This window comes from Lycium barbarum, chromosome 2 (genome assembly GCF_019175385.1).
Source record: "Lycium barbarum isolate Lr01 chromosome 2, ASM1917538v2, whole genome shotgun sequence".
Classification (NCBI taxonomy): domain Eukaryota; kingdom Viridiplantae; phylum Streptophyta; class Magnoliopsida; order Solanales; family Solanaceae; genus Lycium; species Lycium barbarum.
In genome coordinates, this window is record NC_083338.1 from 129548007 (window position 1) to 129567840 (window position 19834).

General features: G+C 36.1%; 3 protein-coding genes across 6 annotated transcripts in view; 1 reads left to right on the forward strand and 2 right to left on the reverse strand.

The window, feature by feature from the left end:
• The window catches only part of LOC132627211 (F-box protein SKP2A-like), a 4040-nt gene extending 2581 nt beyond the window's left edge, over positions 1-1459 (forward strand). Inside the window, exon 4 of the mRNA XM_060342416.1 lies at positions 753-1459. Within this exon, the coding sequence (XP_060198399.1) occupies positions 753-1120 (368 nt within the window). The 3' untranslated portion in view covers positions 1121-1459. The remainder of the gene's footprint in view (positions 1-752) is intronic.
• A 1693-nt stretch (positions 1460-3152) lies between these two features.
• On the reverse strand, positions 3153-9400 carry LOC132627213 (chaperone protein dnaJ 10). 2 transcript variants are annotated; one of them, XM_060342417.1, is made up of 10 exons: positions 9250-9400; positions 8407-8466; positions 8223-8305; positions 7776-7929; positions 7431-7560; positions 5564-5722; positions 5314-5492; positions 5148-5228; positions 4292-4426; positions 3153-3476 (listed from the first exon to the last, which is right to left on the reverse strand). In XM_060342417.1, exons 1-10 carry the CDS (start codon positions 9334-9336, stop codon positions 3393-3395), a joined length of 1152 nt encoding a protein of 383 aa, XP_060198400.1. In that variant the 5' UTR covers positions 9337-9400; the 3' UTR covers positions 3153-3392. The 2 variants fall into 2 exon arrangements, with proteins under 2 accessions (XP_060198400.1, XP_060198401.1); XM_060342418.1 differs by having other exon boundaries at positions 5314-5462; positions 9250-9399.
• A 1095-nt stretch (positions 9401-10495) lies between these two features.
• Positions 10496-13677, reverse strand: LOC132627214 (F-box/kelch-repeat protein At3g23880-like). 3 transcript variants are annotated; one of them, XM_060342420.1, is made up of 2 exons: positions 13519-13677; positions 10496-12019 (listed from the first exon to the last, which is right to left on the reverse strand). In XM_060342420.1, the coding sequence occupies exon 2, from the start codon at positions 11925-11927 to the stop codon at positions 10701-10703; it is 1227 nt and encodes a 408-aa protein (XP_060198403.1). In that variant the 5' UTR covers positions 11928-12019; positions 13519-13677; the 3' UTR covers positions 10496-10700. The 3 variants fall into 3 exon arrangements, with proteins under 3 accessions (XP_060198403.1, XP_060198402.1, XP_060198405.1); XM_060342419.1 differs by having other exon boundaries at positions 10496-11946; positions 13519-13676; XM_060342422.1 differs by lacking the exon at positions 13519-13677 and adding an exon at positions 13028-13160 and having other exon boundaries at positions 10496-11946.
• Between the last annotated feature and the right edge of the window lie 6157 nt (positions 13678-19834).

The window sequence follows — 19834 nt, forward strand, 5'->3', positions numbered from 1 at the left end:
AGTTGTATTCAAGCACTCTGGAGATTTTATGTACAGCAAATATTATCAAAGAAAACAATGTATTCATGTCCTGTTAGTAACTAACTGGCAGGGGATAGTCACGCAAGGTATTGTCTTCTAGGAAATGTTAACAAGAGTCAAAACATATCTGGATGCATATGAGGACCTTACTTTAGATTTTATTATCAACCACAAATCCTTTCCCTGTAAGGTTCCACTGATGAATCCTCCTTGATTTTGGTAAGGGCTGGACTATGACTTTGTTGGTGAAGATTAAAAGCTCTGGTTTACTCATTACTAGTAAGGCTGCCAGTAAGCTCCTGTGTCTTTGTGTCTGAAAATGAGTGATGAAATGCACATTAGGCACTAGATCTTTTGGTGTAGGATCTGGAGCAATTGTGACATAGTTTTCCCTGTTGTTTTTTACCCTTTTGGTTTACAAGACAGCCATGTTCTAAGTAGCTTAGAGGGGTCTGTCTTTCCTCTCGTTGGCTTGTGTGTATTCAGGGATGTCCCAGAGTCTTGAGATGGCCTTAGTATCTCTCCTTTTTATTTTTGGTAATTGTGGTGTCCGGGATCACCTGTATTTTTGTCCCTGCTGAGATTTGAACCGGAGTCCTCATGGTTCTGGTCCCTTCATTGATCACTAGGCCACATATTGAAGTTTGAGATAAAGTTGCCGATGCTTCTAATTGGAGTCATTTTTCTTGGTTTCTTCATCCATTTAATGTAAGCTATTATCTATGCTGCAGATGAGAGTGTGATTGCTTTGGCAAACAATTGCCCTCACTTAAGATCCCTCGGTCTTTACTTCTGCCAGAACATCACAGACCGAGCAATGTACTCTCTGGCTCAGAGTCGTGTCAAAAACAAGCACGAGATGTGGGCGTCTATGAAGAAGCACAGGTACGAGGACGAAGGGCTTATGAATCTAAACATCAGCCAGTGCACTGCTCTCACACCTCCTGCCGTTCAGGCAGTGTGCGAAGCATTTCCTGCTCTGCACACGTGCCCCGGACGACATTCCCTCATCATTAGCGGCTGCTTGAACTTAACATCAGTGCACTGTGCATGTTCTGTTCAAGCACACCGGGCACGTGTTCTCCATCCAGCTCACTGAGTGTTGTTCTGTGGAGGGAAATTTCCAAGTTTGGAGGCCTTCATTTGGGGGGGGGGGGGGGGGGTGTTGGAGGTAAAAGAGGGCCAAAAGGTGGAACAAGGCCTTGTACATATTCGTTAATGTAAAAACTATGCTGGACAATCTTTTTGGCTGTATAAGCCATTCGGTTCTGTTTGTTTACTCTTTTGGACTGAGAACTTGTTGGTTTTATGTTACTCTTGACTCCTTTCATGTGTTAAATGTTTGGTCAAGGACATTTGTTTCATGTTCACTCCTATATATGTAGAAATGACTTTTTAATGGAGAAATTATATTTTCTTCCAAACCATAGAAGAAAAAGCTTCTCATTGCCTTCATGCTCCGCTCTTAGGTCAATCTTTATGCTGGTACAAGGTATTTCCTTTCTCGAACAGTATAATATATCAGGTTTCAGGAAGGACGTAAGTTTTAAAAAAAATAAAAAAAATCTGCATCGTCTGTGCAAAGGTTTTAAAGTTTAATTTGTGATACCAGGTTATCATTTTTATCATAAGAATTTACCTATAATTAGCTTATAAGCGTTTTGGTTGTGTAAATGTTCTTTGCACCGTTAGTATTTAGAATTTAAGTTCTTTTAGAATGAGTCATAACGTAAGTGAGAATAGGATGTATTTGTTAGTTACCATTTTTATCATAAGAATTTACCCATAATTAGCTTATACTTGGTTGTGTAAATATTTTTTACACTGTTAGTATTTAGAATTTAAGTTCTTTTAGAATGAGTCATAACGTAAGTGGGAGTAGGATTTTTTTTTTTTTTTTTTTTTTTGTAGAAATACAGTAATCAGATAGGTGCTGAAATTAAAATGTGAACGTTAAGTTCTAAAATTTAGTGCTTTCAGCAAATGAACGTAATCTAAACTACAGGGTAGTAACTATTGCTTAATAGAATTTTGTTTCGGATTTTTTCCCATTTTGATAAAACGGTTAAAGCAAAACCCGAAATAATTTATATCCAAATAAAGTTCTCTAAAGCTCTTGTATTTCCCTGTTTCCTTAGTTTTTAATATTTTCCTTCTGTTGTCCTGTTTCACTAAAAAATTAAGTAGTTATTGTTTTGCGTAATACAATATACAATTTAGAAAGAAGATAACTCAACAAACTTCTACAGGTCTAGTGATAAGGATGGCAGAAGGTGTTACAAATGGCGAATGAAATAATCTACTTGATTGAGAAACAAAGAACAAAAAGACAAAAGAAGCAACGTAATTGATTCCCTGGTTTCGAAAGTGATATTTACACGTAACTTTCATTAAAAATTTGAAGCTTCTAATAGGGCGGGTCAATAAAATGGTTTAAGTGGGCACCTTTTTTTTTTTTTTTTTTTTTTTACAATTTTAGCTTTAAATAAAAATTTCATTTAACAAATTCAAATAGGTTGGGTGATTTGTAGGTGAAATACTAATAGTTGAGTGACTTTCTGGTTAGAAAATAAAATTAAGTGACTTTTAAGTAAACTAATCATACTAACTTTTTAATTAAAAAATAAAATTGAGTGACTTTGAGACTGAACTAGCCGTATTTAAGTGATTAATTAAGTGCAGATATTATCTCAATATACAACTAAAAGTCAAGCGTTGCTGCTTGAATGTTTCGGATAACTTAGAAAAGAGCTTAACATCATTATACTGACATTGTAAGAGCATTTTATATTATTAAGTCATCTGATAAGTATTGTTTTATGGCACATGACAATCAAAGATATCGTCAAATATAACTCAATTTCCGCCGTGCTATGTGAGATCAATTGAATTGCGATGGGCAATACAGAAGTATTCGCTATTTTTAAATTTCTCATGTGTACAAATAGATATTTCTTGTAAAAAAAAAAAAAACACAGAAAAACTAAAAATAAATTTAAGGGTTATAAAACTACTTGATTGGGAAGGAAGTATATTTAAGTTACACATAGAAAGGTTGATGACACAGAAAACGATGGAATGGTGTGTCATTGAACTTAAGACATCACTAGCTCAATAATTAAACATTCAAGTTTTTACGAGGAAAATCTTTTGTTGTGTAAACATTTAAAACAAACATTTCATTACAGATTGCACAATGGCAATAAGTGTTTTTCCAATTACAAACAAGCTGCACAAATCATGGCTTACGCCTCCAATTATCAACTGCAACATTATGTGACATTGGTTAATCATGAATATTGTATTGCAAGCTGAATATGACTAGCATCTCTTTGATGGCACTTCCTTCTGAATTGTCAAAGATGATACATTTATGACTTGCCTTTGTAAACAATCTCTTCATCATCCACATCAAATGCTGGATTACACAGGCATCTAAAGAGTCTACCAATTCCCTACAGCATACACAAAAATAGAAGTTAGGGACAACATTTACCACTTCAAAACTTGTAAAATGTGGCAATCAAGATGTTACATGTATCCGATACTTGAACAATTAAGGTCGCCTCGTCTTAGCTATTTTGTCCATCAACTTTTGTGAATCAACTCTTTAAAATATGGGACAAAATAATACTCCCTCCGTTTCAATTTATATGAACCCATTTGATTGGACACGACATTTAAGAAAGAGGAAAGACTTTTGAAACTTGTGGTTCAAAATAAGCCTTGAAAAATTTTTGTGGCTGTAAATCATTCATAAAGTGAATTTGTTTTTAAATTAGGAAAGAGGTCATTCATTTTGGCACGGACTAAAAAGGAAATAGGTTCAAACAAATTGAAACAGAGGGAGTAATAGTTAGGGGAAAAACAAACTACTACAATTGTCCACCGTAGTTCTTTTTGAATGGATATCCAAGGCAGCATCAAGCCCAGCAGAGCGAAGAAAAAGGGAATGTTTTCTTAATGGGAACAAAGAAGTGTTTATAGCCATAACATAAAAATGAACTGCTAATTAAGGAAGACGTTAAGACCAATCACTTTTAACTAATTCTCTAGCTTTACTTTTAAGCAATTTTTTGGCGTGAACCTTTGCGACAACACTACTTACTCCAGTAGGTTAGTAAGCTACCACTTCCACTTTCCTTCGAGGTTAGCTAAGTGTTTTAAAAAGTACATATATAGATTCTATCTATTCATGGAAATATTTTCAATTAATAGAAATTTTCTTTTAAGTGATAAATGAAGGAGTAAATGGAAGCAAAAAGTGAACCTGTGTGAGTAGAGGAGTTCTATAATTTAGTGTTCTTGGTGAGTCTTCCTCATCATCACTGCTATCTGAACTGGTTTCCTCAGCATTTATATCACCTATTGTCTTCTTTTTTGATGTTCCAACACACTTCTCCCTCTGCAGAATAAAAAGGAGACATGAAACATACATAATTAAATACAAAACAGTCTTATACATGAAAGTGCAAAAACTTAAGTAGGCTGAATTAGTTAACTTAATAATAACATAATTTCCTGTCAGAGACTATGTTACGGCTATGCGATATGGTTCTTGTCATAGGGCGATTCACTGAAAAGTCTGCGCTTAAAAGTCCTTTCCCTTGTTTTTATTCCTTGAACGACCTATTTTGCTAAAGGAAACAAATAAGCTCGTTAGAAGGGAGCCTATAACCTTAGGACTCGTTAGAGAGAGTCCTATACCTCTTGTTTTTTGATAGAAATTTTCCTCCCTTCTTTTATTCCATCTGCGTCTTTAAATAGAGAACCCCCTATTACAAGATATTAAGAAAATCTAGGAATCTACTAACATAGAGAATCTATTCAGATACGAATTCTAGTAAAACTAATCTACTGCCTATTTATGAGAATTCTAGTAAAACTAAACTATTGCCTATTTTAATGCAAATAAAATCTGCCAGCTGTATCAGATCTCCTTATCCTCTTTGACGCTACTATCTTTCTCAACTTGAGGGCCCCGCCTTGCATAAACCTTACCCACGAATGAGTCTATAACAGACTATTAGTATTCGAAAGTTGAGAGTACACAACGATTGGAAGACAACAAGCAGGCTGATATTTGACACTTTTGGAGTTTGTAAAGAAGAGATGCTTAATCCTACCTCAAATATTTTGCCCAAAATCTTTAAAGCCACCGCTCGTTTCTTGAGTTCTTCCTTCTTCACGTTGCCATCTTGTAACACCTACTCAGAAGTAACGTGAAGAAAAAATAAGAGCTTGGATAAACAACGTACTGATGTGAGAGGGATATTTTGAATCAAGGCTTACCAATTGGCAGACATGTAAAAGAGTTACTTCAATGTCTACAACATTTAGTTTCCACAACGAATTCATTAATGTTTCTCTGTTTAATCTTAGATGGGATTCAACGTCGTTTTCAGGGCCACTACCATCCATTTTAAACTGGCGACGAACATCTTCTTGAAGTTGCAGCAGTTGAAAAGCACCTAATATACATTTTAGTCCACATTAAGATACAGATAGAGGGGGATTCTTCAGTGAAATGAAGAAAGTGTACCTTTTGCTGCTGTAAGCTGTGATTTCCAGAAGTGACCTTTGTTGCGTACCCACTCGGCCACAAATGGAACTCCCAAGTAAATTGCTTTCTTTCCAAGCTCTTGGGCTGCCTGTCTTGTGTATATGTATCCAATTGTTTGAAGAATCTCAGCTCCAAATGCTGTTAACAGAAAAAGAAAACAACACATATGTCAAGGTGGAGAAATTTTTCAGAGAATCGGAAACTGTGCCACTTAAAAACTGCTCAACATAAGTACATAAAGTCATTGAGCAACTCAATGGAACCAAAAGTTAGAGAAATGAAAGAAGTTGCAAGAAATAACCTTTAGCATAAAAAAACTAGGGGGGAAAACATAAATAGCCACCCGTTACTTTTGATTACACCTCCTAACCTTAAACTTTTGTTCACAATAAATAGCCTTAAATTTATAGCCGCTTCAGTAAACCTAGTACAAAAAAGAAAGTTTTAACTAAAGCCTTAGCATTTCGTCCCCATTAATTTAGCTTTAATTATAGGAATACACTCTTACCAAATCTCTCTTGGAAAAAACTTTTTCCTTTCTCTGCCATTGAAGATTTCTAATGTCTTTAAAACAGTTATTGGTGTGTTCTTTCATTTAGCAAAGAATAGTCTTCACTCAAAACAAGTGTTTCTGACATTTTTATTCCCTCTGCCATTGATATTTAAATTTTTTGTGTCTTCGAAAATCATCTTTCCATTGGTATCAAATTTGAACTTTTATGTTCTTTGAAAAGCACTTTTAATTGGTAAAATGTGTAAAATATGCAAAAATTTCACATATCCTTTTTTTTTTCTTTTGAAGAAGAAGGCAAGATCAAGAGAAACAACTGAATTAAGAGAATACATTATACATTGTTTATACACTTTATACAAGGAATAAGCATTAGATAGCTGATGTATAATTATCATATAAATATGTGTATAATTAATGTATATATTGATTATATGTGTATAACTAATGTATATACTGATTATACGAAAAAAATAAAAGAGAAAATATAAGTTGACAATGAACCAATATAGAGAAGCAGCGAGAAAACTTCGCAATACTCAGGGGTATACATTAACTCTACATCAAATATGCATCCATTAGTTATATATCAAATAATATACATCGATTATACATCAAATATGCATACATTGATTATACATAAAATGGTACCCCTAACTACCCATGAAAATCTTGTTTAAAAAGAGTCCTCAAACTTTGTATAAATTTTTGATTGATTTAGCTGATGAAAGGTCAATGTTGAAAATTTAAGAAGGATTATAATAAAGAAAAAAAAAAAAACGAGTAGATTGATAGAACAAAGATACCCGTTTAGATGGATTAGTATGGGAACAAAAGAAACTCATTTTCGATGGGTATCTTAACATAATCCCTAAAATGATGTTAATTTAAAATTTAACATTCCTATAATTTCTCCTACTACTAAAATGACTAAAACCAGAAAACAGGGTGTGGAAATTGATTAAAATGGGTTAAAAAAATAAAATAGGGTTATTTTGAGTTTAAAATCAATATGACCCGCTAATCAAGTAAATTATCCAAAAATTTATACTTGTGAAGTGTATTGAATTTTTCATTGCTTTAAATGTGTCTTTATTTCTTTTGAGTAGTTTTAAAGTTTGACATAAAGGAATGGAAAAGAGAGTAGATAGCAGGAATTAATAAGATTTTACTACTTCATTTCCTTTTTTCCCTATCTAACCAATCAATCTTTAAATGTCAGGTTCTTATTAAGAATTTTTTTGATTTAGCTCTCTTCTAAGCTCAGACAAAGCGAACGGCCTTCAAATTGAAAGAAATCAGTAGAAGAAACACAAGAGAAAGTAGTCAGGTGACCTGCTTGTGAAAGCCGTTCAGCTTCAGATTCTACACGACGTATAAATCCCACTCTGTCACCACGAACATACTGTTGTAGAAAATCTTTGAGTATTCTAGCAAGCTTTTCTTCCCTTTCCTTTTGGACAACCTTCATAACATAGTTCCATTATAGTGAATCAACTGAAAATAGGTAATATGTGAACTAAAGAAAAACAAGATATGTTCCTTTTTCTCTTGTAACATTTACTCCTGTTAAGAGATTTCAAACATATCTTAATTTTCTTGACAGATTTTCACAAAGAAACAGCCAAAAAGCAGAGATATATATAATTTGGATGTTACTGAACTTTCAGACATACTTGCCTTGAGTCTATCATGGACCTTTTCAGGGTTGTCATTTTCGCTGACTAATTCAGAGGACGCCATTGATGCCACGGATAGATGTCCGATGTAATCTTCAAAAAGTTCGCTCCCAAAGAGGAGTGCGAACACAGCAGTTGGATCAAGCATAGTTTCCCTACAAAGAGGACATCAAATTTAGTATTGAAGGTGATAGAGAAAACATCTTTTTTCATAGAAATTTATGAATCAGCAAAGTACTTGCATTTTCTTTAGTGATGCATTTATCATCTTAAAGATGCCTAGAGGCATTCAATAGAAGGTCGAGATGTAAAAAATGGTAGAATCAATAGGCCATATAAAGTCTTTGCACCCATGAATAGCCAAATCTTTTGAATGACTTAAAAATCCAGAAATCTGAACCTAAAACAGGCCTTTTTTCTAGGCTAGAAGCAATTGTAAAAAGATTACCTGGAGACACCGGACTTTCCATTTTGATCATATACATTTCTTTGCGCTGGATCACTCAAAACCTGATATGCCTCCCCTAATTCCTGTTTGTACAATTTAAAACATCAAAAACAATAAATAGATAATTTTTGCCTAGATTTTCCAGAAAAGTAAACATAAAATAAATAACAAGTAATGTGCTTGCCTGAAATCTTTGTGCAGCAAGAGGATCATCTGGATTTTTATCAGGGTGAACTTGCCTGGCCTGCATAACAACATAAAAATACAGATTTCCAATATCATTCAACAAACACAAGAAATTGTTCTTTTCGTTTCTTTGGTTGAAAAAACTGGAGCTTTTTTCAGAATAACAGAGCCCAATCCCCACATTACCAAATCCAGAAGCTAAATTTCGCTCTTGTTTAATGCAGTCTATATTCAGCTAATACTTAAAAACTCTCACATATCCTGTTTAAAAGATTCCCTTACTAATTTGGAACTTCTTAAGTCCTTTATCTAAACTGCATTAAATTGAACACCAAACAATTCGCTTCAACAGATCCGAAAGGATGTGACACTTTCCACTACCATTTGTACTTCAAATCAAATTAAAGTTGGTGCATTATTTTGCCAAACCAAATACACCTTCATTTCACAAACATACCATGAGCTATAATACTTGGATCCACTTATCAAATGTACCTGGCTCATTTGGTACAAGGAATAAGGATAAATAATCCTGGGATTATATTTGAGATGAATTTATCTCATGTTTGGTTGGGATAAAATGGTGGTATAACTAATCCCGGGATGAGTTATTCCGGGATTGTGGTGTTATTTTATCCCCATAGGAGGGTGGAATAACTAATCCTGAGATAACTAATCCCAGGATAAGTTATCCTGGGATAACTTGTTTCCTACCAAAACGACCCTGTTCAGATGAAACTTAAACCACAACAAACTAAACAAATCAACCCCATCACTCAACAAAGCTACACAAAATTCAAACATAAAAATAAAAACAAAATAAAGAAAGAAGTTTAAAAACCTTGAGATAATAGGCCTTGCGGATTTCCTCTTCAGATGCTAAAGGACTTACACCAAGAACATCATAATACTCAGTTTCTTTCACCATTTTCTTTTCTTTTCCGAAATCCCAAATAACAAAAACTACTCCTTTACCTCTATCAGTATTCAAAAAAGAAAAAGAAAAAAAGCAAAAGCTCACAAGTTCTATGATCAAGAAAACTTGTAAATAAAAAGTAGAAGAATGAAAAAAGAAGAGGGTGGGGGTGAGGTGTTTTAGGGGGGTGGAGTGGGGTATGATAAAAAGAGTGTCACAGAATAAGAGAGTCGCTCCACGAGACAAAGCTGCCTTTCCAGTTCTGATTAAGGAATTAACTAATAGCTTTCTGTAAGCTTTTCGCGGGAGAAAAACAGTATTTTAACTGTCACTTTGAGGCTTTGATCATTTTATCAACTATCTTTTGAAACTTCACTTTTTGGTTGATGGGCTGTGGGCTTTTTTGCTTTTCTTTAATGGCCTTATTTTTCTCAAGATTGGGGGCCCATTTAAATTTTTTAGGTGGACTTTTGGACCCACCATGTCCAATTGTCTAGTCACTAACTGCAAGTGAATAACAAGCAGGATGTTTCATGCAAAATTTAGTAGTTGGCATTCCCTCCTAAGGGGTCGTTTGGTTTAGAAACAAGTTACGCAGGGAATGTAACTAAAGAAAGCAGTGTGCAACTAGTGATTCAGAGATTGTAATGTAAAGATTACTTTCATCAGGCGTTTGGTTCTTTGTAGGGCAAAAAAATGTACGATTATTTTAAACATAATAAATCTGAAAGGTATTGATGATGGGTTTGAGAAAAAAGACAATAATAAAGCGATAGCAAAATTTTATACTATGATTGTTTCATTGTATACCTCAAACAAAATGAGTCATAAAAGTTAAGAAGTGAGATACAAAAGCATTGCAATTGAAGAAATGCCGGTAGAAAATGTCATATCCTCTTATTTGACTTATTTGGCACAAACCTGAATTGGTCAAATTAATGAGTTTCAAATACAAAAAACCGCAAAAAAAAATAGTAAAGCCATATTGACAAAAATAATTAACCTTTGGGATTTCCTTTATGGTTTTCTTTCTTTTTTGGTGAATACCATCTTCTATCATGAACTTTCTCAAGTGACCAACATATAGATATAGATTTAGATATAGATCCTGAGCATTTAAAAATGTCTAGTCTAAAGGCAATGCCCCTTGACAGACAAAACAAGTAGAGGCTAGAGCAAATAAATCATTCAATACAATACAAGAATGACTGATCCAAGCAATTTTAAGTTTCAAACACAATGTTACAAGGAGGTAAGATAGAGCTAATGTCACAATATTACAGATAATTCGGTTTTTTCTGTTTTCCGGTTTCTGTTACTACAAAATCCGAGTCCAACTATAAAACAAATATTTAAGTCCATCATCCCAAACAGACTTAATCCAAGTCATCAGAGGTTTGAGGATCTATTGGCAGCATATGGAAGAAGTGTTCAATTTGCTCGACTGCATTATCTTGGCCCTGACTTTCATTTCCTCTCTTTATTGGAGCTAGGCTCTCCTTGTAATTGAAAACCCAACAGCCAGCAATGCTAAGGTCCAGCTGAAATCCAAGATCTGTGACTTCTGTTGTGACAGGGTCATATAGCACCAACTGTGAAGTTTCATTGATTTCGAAAACCATCTTATCATTTTCCCAGATGTTGCGAGGCCAATGAGCATCTATACGAGGTTGAACAGTAAGAACTTTGGACCAACTGCCCTCCTCTTGGTTCATTATCCACACATCATATATGGATGTCATTGGTTTACCAGGGTCACCGGCTAACATAGCAAGCGAGCCACCACGCAATGTGAGGGCCCCCCAATGTTTACTCGGAATATTTGGGCCTTGCATCTCCCCAAACTGTTCAGTACCCATGTCAAATGAGCGTATGCTGTAGATCTCATCTAGGCCCCTAGAAAGCCAATAATAAACCCCATTGAGATAAGTGGCGTCAAGGGGCGCAGATAAGGTACAACTGGAGGGGATTTCAGTTGTTAGGTTCTTCCATGAGTTGTTGCATGAGGAATACACACAGGCAAAGACACAAGGGTAAACTCCCTGTCCATCTTCATCCCAGAATACTCGAATCCATACAACCTTATAATCTTGAGTCAACAGGTCAAACCCTAATCCGAATTTATGATCATGGTCCGAGAAGAAGTCCTCAATATCAAAAGGTGCAGGAGGCAGGGGCCGGAACTCTCTGGTGGCAGGATTCCACAAACCCAAGCGGACATCTCCATAAAACTTTTTCTGCACTAAGAATAAGCCATCAACTGGGCCAGCAACACACGTGAAATCAGAGACCCTTGGAAGCTGAAGGAGAGTTTTTTGTTCAGGGGTTACACCTGGAACTATTTTTTTAGGGAACAAGGAAAATACAACAGACCTAACGGGCACGTGTCCTTCATATGCTACTTTCAAGTTACAGACGAGGAGACGGGCACAATTGTTTTTGTGATGAAAATGCTTTTCTATGAAACTCGGACTTTTGATGAGAGCATACCAATGCTTGCACACACATTTGAAACGCAAGAGTGATTCAACAGGCAACCTCAGTAGAACATCCAATATTAGATCTTCTGGGAAAGGACGACGATCATCCATAATGGTGGCCATTTTCTCCCAAATATTTTACCTGGAAATATAAGCAGGTCTCTGGTTCAGAATAAACAGAAGACACAACTTACAGACATTGAAAGAGAACAGATCTGCAACACAACCAAAAGAGGAGACAAATTTACTAACACCAATGGATACAAAAGAGAGTACACAACACAAAAGAGAGTACAAAGTTAGAGTAATTAAATACTCTATTATCCCAAAAACCCCAAAAGAATAACCTCACAAGATCACTCCAAGAAAGGATTCACACAAGTGTTTCCCAAAACAACTCTTTGTAGAAGAAGAAAAACTCCACAAATTCTTCTCAAATTGGTGTGCTTCAGATGAGGAGAAGTGCCCTCCTTATATAGGGGCAAAACTTGGCCTCCAAGTTGGTTGCCTATTACAAAGGTCCAACACATACATGGCCTCCAAGTTGGTTGTCTATTACAAAGGGCCACATTACAAATAGAACACAGTGCAATAAAAGATATCAAGCAGCAGCATTACCATGTGATCAAACTTAGAAAAAGGGGGGTTAACACATTTGACTCAGCCAAAACTATTTACATCCGCTAGCCAATATACATATTTTATGTGTACATTATACATCTGCAGACCTTTTTTTTTTTTGGACAGGTGGCTATTTATGTCAGTTTCCCTAGAAAAATGGACAGATGAGAATTCATAGAATACTAGTACAGAACTAGCCATTTGCTTTTCTAGTCTTTTCATTAGCCAATGAATTATATTTTCCCTCGACATCTCAACTTAGCATATACAACCATTTTGCAGGTAATAAAGGAGCATGAAACAGTAAAATACACACCCTTTTGGACTAACATCAATCCACAACACTTGGAAATGGAATAAGTTTAACTTAATTAGCACAACTTGCAAATAATACTAGCAACTGAAAATTGAAAGATGCTAAAAATGATAAAGGTAGCAACTCATATGCTTCTTCATTTTTTTAGTTATAACAAAATGCCCTCGTTTAAGAAGCATGAAGTAGGATGAGGTAAACTTGCAAACATCTCTAACTGAAAACTGAAGTTTGTAAATAATGGTCAAAAGGGGAAGGGTGCGATCTAATTTAAGAGCAAAAGCATTACCATTAGTACAGAACCAAGGGCGGATGCAGGCGCTTTCGGCGCAGAGCGTAAATTTATGCGTAAAAATTCACTAAAATCTTACTCCCTCCGTCCCAATATATATTAGTTTAGTGAGTCAAACAACTTTTTTCTTAACTCAATTTTAAACATAGATTCTTCAAGTAATTTATAATAAAATTTACATATTTAAAAATTACATAATATAAGGCTGCATAATTAATAATTCATAATATATGAAAAAAGTTAGAAAAACCGTAATAAAAAAAGAGTTGTTTGACTTTCCGAAAGAGTAGATAAGAACTCATATAATAATTCAATGCCAAGAACGATTGAACCATAAAATTTAAATTCTAAATTCATCTTTAAGTCAGGATACAAAAACCATAACAGCAAAAAATAAAAAAAAATAAAGCAGCAAAACCCAATATTACCATATAGGACAGATTCAAAACAAAAAGAAGAAAACATATAGAAAGATATTGAAATCTAACCTTATAAGCTGATGAAGACAGAGAAATGAGATGGTATCTCCTTTCCTTCTTTATCACACATACAGGTACAAGATTGATTGAGTGGTGTCGAAGGTAGGTGGTAATACCTTAGACTTGACTATTTGTCAGTTTCCTCTGGTGCCACACTGATTGTCATTTATACACTGTATGATCCCTTTTATTAAAGTTTTAAGTAGGCGTTTGGCCATGAAAACCCAATATTTTTCACTTTATTTGGTATTTTGAAGTTGGAGTCGAAGATAGAATTGTGTTTGGTTATAGTAGAGTTGTGTTTGGTCATAGTTTTTGTAAAGAATATTTGGTTATTTGAATCAGTGGCGGAGCCAGGATTTATGTCAAGGGGGTTCAAAAATATAAAGAAGCCATAAATGAAGAAGCTAAGGGGGTTCAACGTCTACTATATATATATAAATTTTCACCTTATATATACAGTGTAATTTTTCGCCGAAGGGGGTTCGGATGAACCCCTCGGCTCTATCTACGTCCGCCACTGATTTGAATGTATTGAAAGTGAAAAAATAAGTTTTTGTTGTTTTCCAAATTCTAAATACAACTTTAAATTGTATTTGAAATTTTTATGGTCAAACATCATAGAGTGAAAAAAGTGAAAAAATATTCCAAAAAAAATTAAATAATTCTCATGGACAAGGCCCTTATGGAAAAGGGTCATATTTGTCATTGTACTAAAAAAAATATATATATATATATATATATATATACCCTTCCTTACACTATTTTCATATGTTTGTTTTATCATCCAACTTTAGATTCATATTTGTCCTTTTCATTCAACTTGAGAATCATATTTACCATTGTCATTCAACTTTATGGTCATATTTACCCCTCATCAGTTAAATTTAATGTTTCCACCTAAATTTTCCTATGTGACACATCTTTGTTCAGTTAAATCTACTCACCCATTTAAACTCTTTTAACCCGCTCGTCTGACCCGATCCATCGATCCACAGAAAAAATAAAATACAACCATTTTCTTTTCTTTGTCCTAATAACCAGCACCGGGTGGCTGCTCGCGATTTTGAAACATCAATTTTCTAATAAGAATAATATCATGTTTGGTCAAATTTCTAAATTCAACTTATTTTGGAAAGTGTTTTTTTTTCAAAAGTGATTTTTAAAAAAGTACTTTTGGGGAAAAACAGTTTGTGCTTAGCCAATTAATTTTAAAAGCACTTTTAAGCAACAATAGTGTTTAACCAAACTTTTAAAAAGTGATTCTAAGTGTATTTTTCTCAAAAGTGCTTCTGGGCAGAAGCTTTTTTTTTTTCTAGCTTTTGAAAAACGGCTAAGAAGCGCTTATTTTCTCTTTAAAGCTTGACCGAACACCTCACTTTTTTAAAATAAATACTTTTGAGAAAAAGTAAGCTTGACCAAACAGGGTATTAATCTTCGAGAGCTAGCTATGTGGACGTCAATGTTATGAGCTCAAATTGTAGTAGCGTAATTAGCTTAGCTGGACAAATCAGTTAAAACAGTTAGAACTAATGGATGTAGCTTAGCTGGACAAATCAGTTAGAATCAGTTAGAAGTCCAGTCAGTTAGAATCAGTTAGAAGTTCAGAAAATCAGTTAGAAGTAGTTAGTTACAGATCCAAAAATCAGTTACAAGTCTGTAACTGCATTTGCTACCTAACTCAACTATATAGATCTACTTCTCCATTGTGTAAGGCATGTTTTGGATGATCAATGAAAGAATAACTCAATTCTAGTCTATTCTCATTCTCTTCCTATTTTTCCAATTGCTCTAGAGTGAATCTGTTCAAGAGGGATTAATTCCCCCTCTTTAGGATCATTCAAATTGTTATCTAGCTGTGTAAATTTCCAGTTCACATCATTGGTATCAGAGCCTCGATCTTCTGATCTGTAAAATGGGAGACCACAACACTCGAATGCAAGAACTGAGAAGGGAAGTTGATTCTTTGAAAGGTTCAATAGAAGGAGTTGTCAGTTCTGTTGCAGAAATGCAACAAGTTGTAGACACTAAGATGGCACAAGCAATGGAGGAAATCAAGAAGTTGTTAGTGGGAAACAGAAATGGCCCAGCTCAAATTGAAGTAGATAGGAATGGAGTACAGGAGGAAGACAACTATAGAGCAAACAGAAGACCTCATGTGGAAATCAATGAGGCTGAGTATAGAGGGCAAGCTGGACTTAGAGATCAACTCACAAACCATAGATACCAGATGGAATTCCCAAGTTTTGATGGCACTAAGTTGAAAGAATGGTTATACAAGTGTGAGCAGTTCTTTGAAGTAAGTGAAATTCCTGATGATGCAAAGGTAAAGATTGCTTCCTGTAGGTTGGGAGGCAAGGCATTACAGTGGCATCAAGTATATATGAAACAAAGGCTAACAAGGGATTGGCCAAGATGGGGAGAGTACATCAAGTGCCTGTACTCGAGGTTTGGTACTGAACTTTTTGATGATCCCATGGGAGACTTCAAGGATTTAAGGCAAGTAAATTCTGTTCAGGAGTATGTTGATATCTTTGATGAATTACTTACTAGAGTTGATCTTTCTGAAGATTATATAGTTAGTTGCTTTGTGAGAGGGTTGAAACCTGAAATTGGGATGACAGTTAAGATGTTAGGGCCAAGGAGTTTGGCTAAGGCCATTAGCTTGGCAAGGATCTAAGAACAGACACTAGACATTCAACAACAAGTTTTCTTCCAAAATTTTAATCTGTCAACCTCCAGAAATACCACTAGATTTACACCATCTTTTCAACCTCATAATCAACCTTACTCCAAGCCATATAACCCTCCTAAATCAACCCATGTCCCTAGACCAATACACACCACTACCCAAAACACTAACAGTATCAACAATCCCAAACCAGCTTTTAGAAATCCAAAACTACTTACTCCTGTTGAGATGGAAGAAAGGAGGAGTAAAGGTCTGTGTTACAACTGTGATGAGAAATACTCATTTGGCCATATATGCAAGAAGAAGAGACAGTTATTCTCAATGGAAGTGGAGGATTATGAGGAATCAAATGAAGGAGGAGATGAGGTGATGATGGATCCAGGTGACTTATTGGCTGTCATGGCTCAAGGATTAGAAACAAACTCTGAGGATGCTATCTTACCTCATGTATCCATGCATGCCATGACTGGTACTCATGATTTTAGAACCATGAGGGTAACAGTATCTGTAAGGGGAAAAGCCATTAAAGTCTTGATTGACACTGGAAGCACTCATAACTTCCTAGACTACAACACTGCTAAAAGGCTGGGGTGCAGTCTGACAGCTATAACCCCTTTTAATGTGTCCATAGCTGATGGTAGTAAAGCCCCAAGTTCATATGTGTGCAAAAAGGTAGAATGGAAAATGCAAGGTGTTTGCTTTGAATCTGATATGCTAATACTACCCATTGGTGGGTGCAATATGGTCCTTGGAATTCAATGGCTGATCACACTAGGGGATATCATGTGGAACTTCAAGAAACTCAAAATGGAATTTTGCATGAATGGAAGGAAAGTTTCACTAAGAGGAGCACAACCACCTGCAACCAAAATGATTCCAGCAGGACAAATGCACAAGCTGCTTGCTCAACCTGCTGAACTCTGCATGATCTCAGTAGGAATGCTTATTGAAGAAGGACAAGGGGATGGAATCAGTCTATGTGCCATGGAAGGTGAGGATGTTGCAGAAGCACAACAGTAGGACTTGACAAATGTTTTGGACAAGTATTCAGACTTGTTTGAAACTCCAACTGAACTGCCTCCTGCTAGAGGGCATGACCATAAGATCATCCTCAAGGAAGGTACTTCTCCAATCAATATAAGGCCTTATAGATATCCTGTTGTCCAAAAGAATGAAATTGAAAAAATAATTGATGAAATGATAAGTTCTGGGGTAATCAGAAACAGTACTAGCCCCTTATTCTTCACCTATTGTCATGGTGAAGAAAAAAGATGTATCATGGAGGATGTGTGTAGATTATAGGGAGTTGAACAAATTCACAGTAAAGGACAAATTCCCAATACCAGTTATTGAGGAATTATTAGATGAGCTATATGGAGCTAGATTCTTTTCAAAACTTGACCTCAGATCTGGTTATCACCAGATCAGAATGTTTGAGCCTGATATCCCTAAAACAGCCTTTAGAACACACCATGGTCACTATGAATTCCTAGTCATGCCTTTTGGCCTTACAAATGCCCCATCTACCTTTCAAAGCCTGATGAACCAAATTTTCCACCCCTACCTCAGAAAATTCATTCTTGTGTTTTTTGATGATATACTTATCTATAGCTCCACTTGGTCTGATCACTTGTTGCATTTGGAAGAGACATTCAAAATCCTAAGAAGAAATGTTTTGTTTGTGAAGAAGAGCAAATGTGACTTTGGAGTTCTTAAGATTGACTACTTAGGTCATGTGATTTCTGAGGGAGTAGTGGCAATGGATCAGCACAAACTAGATGTTGTGTCCCAATGGCCTGAACCGAAAACACTAAAGGGACTTAGGGGATTCTTGGGATTAACTGGTTACTATAGGAGGTTTATCCAAGGATATGGAGTCATTGCTAGGCCCTTACATGATTTGCTCAAGAAGGCCAACTTTCACTGGAATCAGGAGGCCACTATTGCCTTTGAGAAGCTTAAAAGGGCACTCACATCTGCATCTGTGCTTACTCTCCCTGATTTCTCTAAGGAATTCACAATTGAAACTGATGCATCAGGTCATGGCATTGGTGTTGTATTGGCACAAGACCATAAACCAATTGCTTACTTTAGCAAAGGGTTGTCTAACAGAAACATGGCACTTTCTGTCTATGAAAGAGAGCTGCTGGCCTTGGTTACTGCTGTTCAAAGGTGGAGGCCCTATTTGCTTGGTAGGCACTTTACTATCAGGACTGACCACCATAGTCTCAAGTATTTACTTGAGCAGAGAATATCCACACCAAGCCAACAAAAATGGTTGATCAAACTACTTGGGTATGACTACTCTATCATGTATAAGAAAGGTAAGGAGAATGTGGCTGCAGATGCCTTATCAAGGCAACCTGAGGAGGTTCAACTATTCAGCATCTCAGGTGTGCAATTTCCTTTAATAGATGAGGTTAAGCAATCTTGGTATCAGGATACCAAACTTCAGAAACTGATTCATGACATACAATCTAATGCACCTCACAAACCTTACAATCAGTTCACTGCTGGTGTGCTCAGCAGGAAGGGCAAGATGATGGTTGGGTTGGATGCTACCTTGAGGAAGAAATTGTTGCTGCATTTTCATGCAAGTGCTTCTGGTGGTCATTCTAGCATTTCTGCCACCCTACATAGACTCAAACATGAGTTCTACTGGAAAAATATGAAGCAGGATGTGTACACATTTGTGAGAGAATTTGACACTTGCCAAAGGTGCAAGGGGGAGAATGTTCCATATCCTGGCTTGCTACAGCCCTTCCCAATCCCTGAAAGGGTGTGGCAAGATATTTCCATGAACTTCATAGAAGGGTTACCTAAAGCTGCTGGTAAAGAGGCTATCTATGTGGTGGTAGACAGACTCAGCAAAGCAGCACACTTTTTGGCTCTTAAACATCCATATACTGCATTGGATGTTGCACAACTTTTCATGGATGGTGTATTCAAACTTCATGGTATGCCTAAGACTATTGTCTCCGATAGAGATCCTGTTTTTGTCAGCAAATTTTGGAAGGAGTTATTCAAATTACAGAAGGTTTCCTTGCTCACATCCAGTGCCTACCACCCTCAAACTGATGGCCAAACTGAGGTGGTGAACAGGTGTTTGGAGAGTTATTTGAGGTGCATGACTTTTGATAAACCCAAGGAGTGGCCTAGCTGGTTAGGCCTTGCTGAGTATTGGTATAACACTTCCCATCACTCTGCTATTAACATGTCCCCTTATGAAGCAGTTTATGGTCAAAAACCACCCCCTTACTACCCTACCTCCCTTTGGACTCTCAGCTGGACATGGTTGATAGAAGTCTACAGGCAAGGGAAGCTACCCTCAGGAAACTCAAATTTCACTTGGCCCAGGCTCAAAACAGGATGAAGATGCAGGCTGACAAGCACAGGACTGAGAGGTCTTTTGAGATTGGTGATTGGGTCTTTGTAAAGTTGCAGCCTTACAGGCAACTCTCTCTCAAAGATCACTCCTTTCAGAAGCTGTCATCTAAGTTCTTTGGCCCTTTCCAGGTTACTGCTGCAGTAGGACCTGTTGCCTATACCTTGGCTCTACCTAGGGGGTCAAAAATTCACCCAACCTTCCATGTCTCTCAGCTCAAGAAAAAGATAGGCTCCTACATGGCATCT